Here is a 12,610-nt window from a genome sequence, read left to right as displayed (position 1 = left end):
GAAAAAAATTAACTGACAGCTAACATCACTGTAGTTTCCTTTAGATTGTTTTGTAGCTATAACTATGATGTTAAAGGTACTAAAATACAATGTAACCAAAAAATTCTTGCCATTTCTGATATGATATTGGAAATGCCATTTCTGATATGAAATTGGAAACCCCAACATAAAAATAAATGTTTCATTGCTAGGTTGCCAAACCTGGCAACCTAGCAATGAAGTGGTTAGGATGGGAATCCGGACATTGACCAAGAGTATAAAAGCGTGTTGCATCGTAACGTCAAACATAACTCACACAGCAACTGATTGAAATGGACGCGTCAAAAGCACTCGTTCAGAGTTGTTTGCTGTATGATTTTAAAGTGAGCCTGTCAGCAGCAGAATCAAGTCACTGAATTTGCCAGGCCTTTGAGGATGATGCCGCTAACGAACGAACCATTAGGCAATGGTTCCAGAAGTTCAGGTCAGGGAATATGTCTCTTAGTGACGCACCACGCAGCAGCCAGCCACAAGCGCTGGACGATGAGGCCCTGAGAGCAGCCATAGAGAGCGACAATAGCCAAACATGTGGTGAGCTTGCTGCACACTTCCAGGTATCTCATGATGATCAGACTCCATTTCCACGGCATAGGAAAGTCATACAACCTGAGCAAGTGGGTACCCCCACTCATGTGCATTGCAAACAAGCAACAGCATGTTTGTCTTTGCTTACTTGGCACCACAATGCATCCATATTTAATCGAGTTCTCACCAGCAATGAAAAGTGGGTCCAGTATGACACACTCAGGCTTTCCAGACATTGGTTGTCACCACGGAACCATGTGCATCATGCTGCGAGATCTACTCTCCATCCACGCAAGATCATGCTCTGTATCTGGTGGACTAGTGGCAAAGTGGTACACTATGAGCTCCTGCCAGAGGGCTAAACCATCACGGCAGGCCTGTACTCGCAGCAGTTGGAACGTGTATATCAGGCAATGATGCACAAAGAGCCAGCATTTTTCAATTGTAAGGGTGTACTCCTCCTCCATGACAATGTGAGGCCGCATGTGGCTCAGGAGGTCAGGGACACAAGCTAGGAACTGGGATGGAAGACACTACCCCATCCAGACCTTGTGCCAACAAACTACCATTTTTTCATTGCCTTGAGCAACCATCTTCATGGGAAATCCTTCAACGACCGGCCAGATCTTGAAAAGGCCCTCACGGATTTCTTTGTATCCAAGTCTCCAGAGTTTTACCATGATGGCATCGCACAGCTAGCCACTTGGCAAAAGGCACTAGATGCCAATCATGATTACTTTGAGGATTAGAGGCGATTATTATTTGTTTTATGAATTTTTCTTTCTGGCTGTCCAAAACGGCAAGAAATTTTTTAGTTGCCTTGTATCTCTTAACATCTATGCTGTTAACAGCACTATGATACTTTGAACAGCAGCTATAACAGAATGTTATTGCTTTAGAAAACTGTAAGACTCAATGTGTTTTGATCAAAATACTGTAAGAAGTTGTTTATAAAACTGATTGTATACATGTATGATGCAACTTGTCTTTTAGAATATCTTTAAAAAAAATGTATTAAAACAAATAAAAAAAAAACTGAAAGGTTTTAGATTTTAAATTATGTCCAAAGAGGCTTTTTTTTTTAACATTTTGTGTGTTACCTTTATTTATTAAATATCATGTTCCTTGCACTTAAACCATAAAATTCAGTTCAAGAGCAATATCACAAAATAATTTTAAATTGAGCATATCTTTAGATTTTTCCGATACACAGTCTTACGCGCTGGAGATAAAAATGTTTTTTCTATACAATGTTGCCATTGCTCACTTTGAAATCCTCAAGTTTGTTAATCAAAAATTTGTTAAAGTTTTACAAAACATGAAATCGATAATTAAACAAATTCCAAATTTAAAATTTGGGCTTCCAGATGCCCATGTTCACAGTAGGATTACATCATTCAAAATTTATAGCTCTCGGTTTCATCACAACGCGAGAAACATACATACATTAATGCAAATTCTTCACTATTTAATTTTTTCAAATATAATACAGGGCGATAATATTTCGTGGCAACAATTTGAAAAGTAAAACAGACATTTAGAGTGATTTGACACAAAAATCGCAAAACGTAAACAATAGTCTCTCAGGTACAAAGCTCCCTTGGACTAAAAAAGCAAAATCTGAAAGGCCTTCAGATTTTATATTACAACCAAAGGGGTGTTTTTTTAATGTTTTGTGTGTTACCTTTATTCAATATCGTGTTCTTTGCACTTAAACCATTAAAGTCAACGACAATATTGCACAATAACTTTAAAATGAGCATATCTTTAGATTTTCCGATACACAGTCTAGCATGCTGGAGATAAAAATGCTTCTCCCCACACATACAGTGTTGCCATTGCTCGCTTTGAAATCGCCGAGTTTGTTAATCAAAATTTCATTAAAGTGTTCCAAAATATGATATCGAAAATAAAATAAAATCCAAATTAGGGCTTCCAGATGCCCATATTCGGTACAGGATTACATTATTCAAAATTGGATGGCTTCAGGTACCATTGTTTTATCACTATGCAAGAAACATACATACATTTATGCAGATTCTTCATTATTTAATTTTCTTAACACGTTAAGTCCGGCGCTGAATTTGCTGTCCCGTTCATTTTATAACTGGCTGCCTGCTGGTTTTGGTTCAGCCGGTTATCTTGATAACAAAATCGGCTTAATCCAGATTGGTAACAAAATGTTACCATAAACGTTGTTACGTATTGTAATATGTGTAAAGCTAAGCCATATTTTTGTTTAGAATGTTTCAATAAATTTCATTAAAACTAAATTTTCACTTGATCACATTTCATTGAGACTATATTTATTTTTTAACTTTAATACTGTCAGTCACGAGGACCGAAATTCATTGAAACGAAAATTTCAATGATGGTCCCCAGGGACCATGGAAAGTTCACTGACGGTCCCTCGGGATCAGACTCAATGTGTTAAATATAACACAGGGTGATAACATTTGGTGGCAACAATTTGAAAAGTGAACCGTCATTCATGGTGAATAAAAACAAAATGCCAAAATGAAATTAATAGCCCTTCTGGGCTAACACCCTTTGGGCTAATAAATGAAAGAATTTTAAAAAACTGAAAGCTTTCAGATTTTATATTACACCCAACTGGGTGGTTCCCCCCCCCCCAATTTACACATACACAGACATTTCAAGAGCATTTGAATTAATGCCCCTTTGGGCTAAAAATATTTAAAAACAGTATATCGTTAGAATTTCTGACAGCACAATGGAGATAAAAATATTTTATTACGCACAGTGTGTTGCCACTGCTCGCTTTGAAATCATTGGGTTTCTTAATAAAAAATTTGTCAAAGTTTAAAAAATATGAAATAGATAATACAACAAATTCAAGATTCAGGCTTTCAGGTCCCCATATTCAGGTGAAGGACTACATTATTCAAAATTTGATAGCTCTAGGCATAGTTTTTTTTTTTCACAATGCAACAAACATACATACATTCATGCAGATCCTTCATTAAGTTCTTTAATACACGGCAACAATATTTGGTAGCAAAAATTTGAAAAATTATACAGCCATTTATAGTAATTCCATGCAAAATGCCAAAATGAAATTAAGGAATTACAAGTTTTCAATGCACTGCATGTAGAAGCGTTAAGAATTATAAAAAAACATAACATCGCAGGAGGAATCTGTATAACTTCACATTTTAAGGCACCTTTAAATTCTGGAAAAATCATAAGGATTTGATATGCACACCTTAGATTTCAGATAATCCCAGAGGATGGACAATTGCTATAGCAAGCAAAATTACAAAAGATGACTTTTTCTCAAAGGTCTGTTGCAGCACTTGCCCAACAAAATGTGGGAGAACACAATCTTGCTTCCATACAATATTATTAATGACATTTTGCTGCTGCAATTCTTGAATTATGTAATTCTGCAATATTGTTATATATCAAGCACTTTTGATGCAGCAAGTTTTCATACTTGTAGAAATGACCTCTTTGAAGAAGTACGGACCGAGTGCAAATGTGCATGCAATGCCACCCCATACAGTCACTTTAACTTTGTGTAAAGGCACTGGTGCAACATCATGAGGATTTTCATCAGGCCAATGAATGCAGTTCTTAAGAGTTCACATTCCCCAGCTAAGAAGAAAGGCACAACATACATCTATAACATCTGCAGCAGTTACATGCTATCTTTAATATACCCGATGAGGAAAAAAATTGCAAAGTCGATACGATGTTTTAGTGAGCATTCTACGTCTCAAAGTTAAAACATCTAGGGACGCTGGAAGCAATAAGGAAACATCTGGAAAACAAAGCACAGAAGCTAAAGCACTGATTTTCAATGCAAACAAACTGCAAGCAAAACTTCTTGTAGTACGCAGGAATAAACCTGCAGTAATCATATTAACCATCTCTGCAGCAACTTCAACAGGAACACATGGTTATCCAGATCACAGTCTATCCAATGTGCATCTAGTTTCTTCATTTTTCAACTAATAATTTCAACTAAATAATATACGGTTTTCGTGGAACATGGGCCTCGGCTCATACATGGGTCTTGGCTAACAAGTCATAGAATTGCAAAAACTCACTATCCATGTACTTAAAAAAAAAAAATACCTAATGTCTCTACAGTAGTGCCCGAACTAAAAGGGTGTTGGATGATGATTCTCCTCACCCAGAATTTGGCAATTGGGTCCCCCAAAAACCCCAGTTGCCCTTTAAAAGGGGGAGTATACAAGGTATTTCTCTTGCCTTCTTAGCAACCCTTCGTGGTGTAGTGGTCAGCACACTCAGCACGCAATTCAGAGGTCCACGGTTCGATTACCGGAGAAGGCGTTGCTAATTTTTCATCTCTTCTGCTTCCAAAAAATACCTAATGTCTCTACAGCTATTTAAAGCAATACATGCAAGTCATCCTAAGTTAAAATGTCGGTTATACAAAAAATATGAAATTTTAATATATTTATATATGTATTTATATATATATCTTTCTTATTTATCTTTCTCTTATTTATATATCTTTTATGAATGGAACTTTAAAAGGTGTGTTAACTGTGCTTTACTGTATTTTTTCTTTTAATATATTCCGTTTTCAGATGCATCGTAGTCTGGGACACAAAGTATTCTTCCGAAAGAAAAGCAATTCAAATAAATAAAATAAAATCCTGGAAAATTTATATTAATAAATATATTTAAAATGCTCGGCTCAAAATAGAATAATAAATAGAAAATTTTAAAACAGTTATCAGAAGAGACAATGCAACACACACAAAATAAGTCTAAAAATTACCTAAAATAATAACTATGACATAAAAAAATTATAAAGAAAACTATTCGAAAAAAAATCAACGATGCACCTTCTATTTTAAACTACGCAGTTCGAATGGGTAAATAGAAATTTTTCAAACAGTTATTCGAAAGAAACCATGCAACTTAAATAATTAAAATGAAATTCAAAAAAGAAAAAATTACTTAAAATAATAACAATTATAATTAAAAATATAATATAAATAACATTATTTGAAAGAAAGAACGTTGTGATTTTTTTCCCTCTCACAGGAAAGGAAAATAGGTTGCCATATATTAAGAAGTTTGCCAAGTGAACTATTCTTGGCGCAAATTGAAAAAAAGCGCCACCATAAATTTCATACTTGTAATTTTAAATTTAATAAATTTATGAGTTTCTCTGTAATTTTCGCACCAAACTTTACAAAATATCATATTTAGGCATAATTTAAGTCACAGAATCGAAATATGGAAAAAAATTGGTAATTTCAGAAAAAGTCTGCTTTTGTATCAAAATAATCATGTTAGAATAGAGTTATATGTAAATCTAATATATATCCTAAGTTGCGCTTTCGAGACATGAAGAACGCAATTTGAATTTCGTCAATCAGCCCAGTAAAACAGGAGATTTCGAACTGTCCCCCCCCCTTTTTTTTTTCACAGTATACTTCCTAATCACAAACACCACAAAAGCCCTTACAAAACATCCCATGATTCAAAATTTCACGTAATAATGCAAATGATTATGTCATAATAGGGTTTCCATAACATTCAACTACTCAAGTTACCATAAATGAAACAACAACTAGGTGATAAATGAAACAACAACTTTGCGATAATACAAGAGGTACCCTAAAGTCCACTCTAACCCACACTCACAATGGTAATCAACAGAAAAGCAAAAGAAATGTCAGTTAAGTAAAATTAAGGACCGTTAAGGATTAAAAAATCATTTTCAAAATATCTAAAAATCTTTAAGGATCATATAAACCCTATTTCAATGGTGGTTACAATACCATGTATTTAATTTATAATATTATAACATTTGCTCTTTAAAAATATAAAAAAGCAGATTGTTTTAAGAGGGAAGATAATGATGTCATTTGATCACAGTAATTATTTATATCTACGTTAACAAAAACACCTCATATTTTTTGGTCCTTCGAATTATTCATACCTGTACTGAAAATCCACAAAAAAGTATTGAAGAGGCAATGTACCATGATTACTGTTGGCCAAAAGCATTTATATGACAACCTACACTGTCATCAAAAGAGTATATACAAGATATGCTCATAACACATATGTATCTGAGTACGCATGGATTCGCAATTTTTAAATTAAACAGTCATTTTTCTAATTAGTACTACTTTTTGCATTGAGTACGTTTGCTTTTATTGTGATGGAACTGTGGAGTTTGCCTTCTTTTTTCATTGCACTGGAGTGTTTGTTGAAGTTTTAACACAGTCAGAAATCTTATTTTTCATTATTATTTAATAAAAGATAATTAGAAAGAACCTATTTATTTTTATAAGCAGTTTATTTCTCTTTGGTGTATAATAATGGGTGCAGAAAAATCAAAATAAACCAAAACTTTTCTCAAAATAAAAAAAAACTTACCAGTGCATAATGCTCTAAAATTTTCACATGTTATAGGGCATATATCAGAATACAATTCAACAACAATACGTCCAGCTATGAGAAAAAATTATGCGTATCAATGTAAAGTTAAACTTCTAATAATCAAGCAATAATACACTATTTAATTTATTCATAAATTAATAAAATCAAGATATGCAATACCTTTCACACTATTGATTTCAATATCCAAAAAACATCTTGGTCGCAAATCGTCAACAGTCATCCTAAGAAAAAATTAAGCACTTGTAATATAGATATAAAACTCACAAATAATATTACAAGAACAGCACTGTGAAATTAAAATCATCCAAAATTCAACCATACACTGATGTTACTTTTAGACACCTCTAAAATTAGTAATTATCTAAGCTTGAATTTTACCTACTTTTCAAATATTATGTAACTGCTCAAAAATGGACTAGACCAGAAATTCCCAACACTTTTCTTGCATTGACCCTTTTCAAAAGAAGGTTTTCTTCATCAACCCCCTTGCATTCTCTAGAATATACAACACACCACATAATCATAATGTAAATAATTACCCATAAACAACCTCAAGATTAGATTAGACTAAAAATATGAACAAAAGTTTTAAAAAAATGATTCATTATATTCTGTATTGTTTTTAATTTTACCAATATAAACAAGTTTTTAGGAATAAAATTAAAGATTCTAATTGCACAAAAATTCAACTTTCATTACTGTGGTCACTATGCTTGCATTGAATGGTATTTTAAAAGTATTTGACATAAATTTGATTAACTCTCTTAAATCACCTCATTCACTGACATAAAGTTTTTAATATTTGGCATACAATTGTTTAAACAAATTCATAAATCACCTCATTCAAAAATGTTCAACTTTCTTCTTGTTTGCCACAGTAAATTACTGATTTGACTAAAGCTTGCTTCTCCGGAGTAGGAAGAACGAAAACTCAATAACAACTTTTATTTGGAGATACTTTTCTTAGATGACTTTTAAATTCATAAAAGTAATGTATCCATGTGTTTTGACCAAGCTTTGCATCAATATTCAATTATTTGCCCCACCTTTTTTGGTAACCAACTGAATTTTGATTATGCCAATCAACTGTGGAGCATATTCAGCTATCAACCCCTTGATTATCAATGACCTCCTTTAAAATTCCATAAAATTTATTCCCAGTTAGGTTTTCTTATTGACTCCTAGGGTTTCAATACCAACCCTACTGAACTAGACTGGACAAGAAATTTAAATATTATGGATATAAATATGACACAACAAAATAATTGATTAATTTATAATTCGAAATTTTAAATTTTCAGCTACTCTTTGAAAAGATGCTATCTCTTCCAACTTTCCTAATAATAATTAATGGAATTCAGACTTCAATACATTCCCTAAAAATATTACTGTTTATGCACAACTTCAGTACTTATATTTATGTCAGAAATGGGAAAAAAATTTAAGCAGCTTTACAATTAGTAAATTTTCATATTAAGGATGAATTATTTAAAAATTTTATTAATATATTTGTTAAAAAGAAGTTCCTATAGGCATTTTTTACAAAAATCATAACTACATCAACTTTCCTACCATTCGAAGGTTTGATTCTGAAAAACTGAATAAACAAATGAAAAATGCCATAAAAAATGGTATTCTGTTGAGCTTAATTTCAAAATTCTTCTATTACTTTATACTTGGATTATTTTCCTTCTAATAAACATCCCAAAATAGCCTGGTCACATTTGAAAGGACATAGCCAGTTAGAAGCTTAACGAAAATACACAGAATGTTTTGAGCACATCTAAAAGGAAAACAAACTTAGTAATTCAAGTTACAAATCATCTCTTAAGCCCAAAACTTAATTATTTATTTTAAAGTTCAGTTTATATAAAATGTTCAATATTATTCTAAAGAGCAATTTAAGCAAACAAAAACTTCCTTGAATAAGCACATTAAAATCAATATTAATGCATTTAATAAAATTTTATTTAAAGCAAATCTATCCTAAAAGGCAAATTTCATTAATCTATTGAATTTATTGAATGAAAATTGTATTTACACTCATGTCCATAAATTAAGGATAATTCGGAGTCACGCGGAAATCGAACTCTAAAATAAATATATCAGCTGTAAAATCACTACACACATCTTCAAGAATCATATACAAATTTCAGGAAGTAATCAGATGACACCGATGGTATGTCACATTGACAAGAGAGTGATGTATAAGGAATACAGGCAAAGAAGTAAAATTGTTCGCAGGTGCTTTATAAGCATTTCAGTGCAATAACCGAATAGTTATGACACAAAGGACGCATTTGGGTGATTTTTCACGTAGTAGAATTATCGGCCATCTGGGATGTGGGCGTACCCAACTGGAAGTATCAGACGAACTTGGAATTGCCCAGAGTGTCATCTCCAGGCTTTGGCAACGATTCCAAGATGATGGTAATGTGAGTAGATGTTACAGCACAGGTCACCCCAGAGTTACAACGCCGAATGAGGACCGGTATTTGGCAATTACTGCCATAAAAAACAGGCGGAACACAGTCTCAGACCTGTCTCGTCAGCTCTCTTCAGCCACTGGTACGACAATTTCAAGGCAGACCGTGTACAGATGCTTAGGGCAGATTGGTCTATATGCTCGTAGACTGTCAGATGCGTTCCACTTTCTGCAACTCATTGTCGCCTGCGGTTAGCCTGGAGTAGAGAGCATGCATTGTGGACACCGCAACAGTGGGCTTGTGTGATGTTTTCCGACGAGTCCAGGTTTAGCTTGCAGTCTGATTCTTGCCGGACTTTCATATGGAGAGCTCCAGGTACCCGTTAGCACCAAGAAAACATCATTGAACGACACCGTTACGGTGGTGCACGAGTGCTAGTTTGGGTGGAATTATTCTGGGTTCCAGAACTGACCTGCCTGTTCAAATTGGAACCATGACAAGCCAAATCTATCGGAACATCATTCTGGAGAACAACATGTACGTTTGTTTCGAAGTGCCATGGGCGCACACCTTGTGTTTATGGATGACAACGCCCATCCTCACCGTGCAAACATCATAAGCGAATGCCTTCAATTGGAGGATATCACCCGTATGGACTGGCATTCTTACCGGACTTGAATCCAGTAGAGCACGTGTGGGACGTGCTTGGCCGACGCGTTGCAAGCCGTCAACCTCCTCCTACATGTCTACCGGAACTTCAGAGATCATTGCTTTTTGAGTGGTGTAATATCCCCCAAGATCAGATCGATAATTTGATACTCAGCATGAGGAAGGAAAGTCTTCTGGTCGAACGTCAATCCTAAAAATTTTACTTCGGGCGCAACTGAAATAATTGTACCATTCAGATATAACTCAGGTTCAGGATGGGGACCTCACTTCCTACAAAAGTAAAAGTGAACACACAGTTTTTTGTTTGGAAAAAGTAAATTCCTGTTTGTTTGACCATTCCTGGATCTTATTCAGAGCCATCTGCAATTGCCTCTCTATGTATATCATGTCTGCCCCTCGACAGCTAATTTGTAAATCATCTACATATAGTGATCCCAAGATGGTGGGAGGAAGTTCTTTTAATACAGAATTTATTTTTAAACTGAACAGCATTACACTAAGCACACAGCCTTGAGACACACCCTCTTCCTGTTCAAAAACATCTGAAAAAACAGAGCCAAAGTTCATTCCAAAGTGTTCAAGAAATTCTGAATGAAAATTGGTAGGTTGCCGTGCAAGCCACTCTCGTGAAGATCCCGAAGTGTACCGTAACTCCATGCCTTATCATAAGCTTTCTCAATGTCGAAGAATATTGAGACAAGGTGACTTCTTCTGACGAAGGTTTTTCGAATAGATGTCTCTAAAAGAAGCATATTATCTACGGTCGTTCTCCCCTTTCGAAAACCGCTCTGATAAGGCGATATAATATTATTCTTTTCCAAGAAGTAGACTAGGCGGCTGTTTACCATCTTTTCAAACAGTTTGCAAACACAGCTGATAAGGGCAATTGGCCGATAGTTGGAGGGATTCCTCGGGTCTTTCCCTGGCTTAACAATAGGAATTACAACAGCTCTCCTCCATGCACTGGGAAAAGTACGCTCCTTCCACACTCTATTGTAAAGTGTTAGAAGGGCAGTCAGTGACTTATAGGACAGATGCTTTAGCATTTCATAATACACGCCATCCAGACCCGGACAAGACCTATGGGTCTGCAACAAAGCTCTCCTTAATTCAAGCATAGTAAAGTCTCTATTGTAAGGCTCAGATTTGGAAGAGTTGAATGCAATGGGATTTATTTCTGAGTGCTGCTTGATAGAGAGAAATGCAGGTGAATAGTTTCTGCTGGAAAAAATGGCAGCAAATGTCTCACCAATAGTATTCGCAATTTCTTCTATGGAGCTAATGACTCGGCCATCTCTTTCCAGAAAGGAAAGTGAGTGGTCTTTATATATTCCGCATGCTTTTCGAACTCTTTCCCAAACCCGCTTACTAGGCGTAAAGGATGTTATTGAGGACACATATGTAATCCAGGAATCCCTCTGCCTTCTTAATTTTCGTGCATTTGCTTTGGCTCTTTTAAATGCTATGAGGTTTCGCAGAGTAGGATATCTACGAAAAATTCCCCATGCTTTTTTTTGTTTCTTCAGTGCTTCATGATAGTCGTGATTCCACCATGGTTTTGTATATCTTAGTATTTTTTCTGACATTCTAGGAATAGAAAGTACAGCTGCCGCAATAATAGTATTAGTAACAGCTTCAACAGCATCATCGATATGTGCATCTTATACCATTTCATCTGTCAGCTCTGCAACGGAAGAGAAAAGTTCCCAGTCTGCCATGTCCAGTATAAACCAAGGGAGTCTCAACATGGGGCTTGTTCGTCTTCGTGCAAGAGACACAAAAATGGGATAATGATCGCTGTTGTACAGATCATTTCCGACACTAAAGGTTCAAAATGGCAACAGAGATGGTGAACAGATGGCAAGATCGAGAGCGTGGAATGTCCTTGAAGGCTCATGGAAGTAAGTATCCTGCCTATTATTCAGGAGACAAAGGCTATGATCTTCGATCATCTGCTCTATTTGTCCTCGGGAATTTGTATCTTTACTACCCCAGAGCGGACTATGGCCGTTAAAATCTATTCTGATATAGGGCTCAGGCAGCTGCTCTATAAGATCATTTAAATCTTGCTGATCAATGTGTTCATTTGCAGGCAAATACAGAGAAACAAATGAAACAACAATATCAAAATTTGTTTGAGTAGCGACAACTTGGAGGGATGTCGTCAAAGAAAGTACATTTGAGGGATAATCCAGTGAGGTGAGGAGACCTACACCTCCACTGGCACACTCACCTGCGAGGTTATCCTTCCTGACAAAAGAAAACCTTCGAAGTTTTGCATGTTGTTCTGGTTTCAGATTTGTTTCCTGTATTGCTAAGCACACAGGATGATAGGCATTTATTATAGATTTGATGTCAGGCAAATTTCGGTGGAAACCGCGACAGTTCCATGAGACGAGGGTGGCCATTATGAATGGTTTTTATTCTTTCTGTGCTGTTCTTTTGTTTTTCGTGGAAATAGATGCCTGGGAACTTCTAGACCCTCTTCTACATCCATACTTTCTGAATGCGCAGATTCAGAAATCATTTCATCAAAA

At 35.3% G+C, this 12,610-nt stretch overlaps 1 protein-coding gene across 2 annotated transcripts in view; it reads right to left on the bottom strand.

Moving 5' to 3' along the window:
- Window positions 1–12,610, bottom strand: part of LOC118190275 (uncharacterized) — a 126,725-nt gene that overhangs the window by 98,550 nt on the left and 15,565 nt on the right. The window contains exons 2-4 of one of the 2 annotated variants that reach the window (XM_035360973.2): window positions 7,361–7,473; window positions 7,138–7,199; window positions 6,955–7,029 (exon numbers count right to left, since the gene is read on the bottom strand). In XM_035360973.2, coding sequence (XP_035216864.1) covers window positions 6,955–7,029; window positions 7,138–7,198 — 136 coding nt within the window. In that variant the 5' untranslated portion in view covers window position 7,199; window positions 7,361–7,473. The remainder of the gene's footprint in view (window positions 1–6,954; window positions 7,030–7,137; window positions 7,200–7,360; window positions 7,474–12,610) is intronic. The other variant, XM_035360975.2, reaches the window with a different exon arrangement.

The sequence above is a fragment of the Stegodyphus dumicola genome, chromosome 5 (genome assembly GCF_044657685.1).
Source record: "Stegodyphus dumicola isolate Sdum_Otavi_A_Nest chromosome 5, ASM4465768v1".
NCBI classification, from domain to species: domain Eukaryota; kingdom Metazoa; phylum Arthropoda; class Arachnida; order Araneae; family Eresidae; genus Stegodyphus; species Stegodyphus dumicola.
The sequence above is the reverse complement of the archived record's forward strand: the minus strand, read 5'-3'. Positions and strand labels throughout refer to the sequence as shown.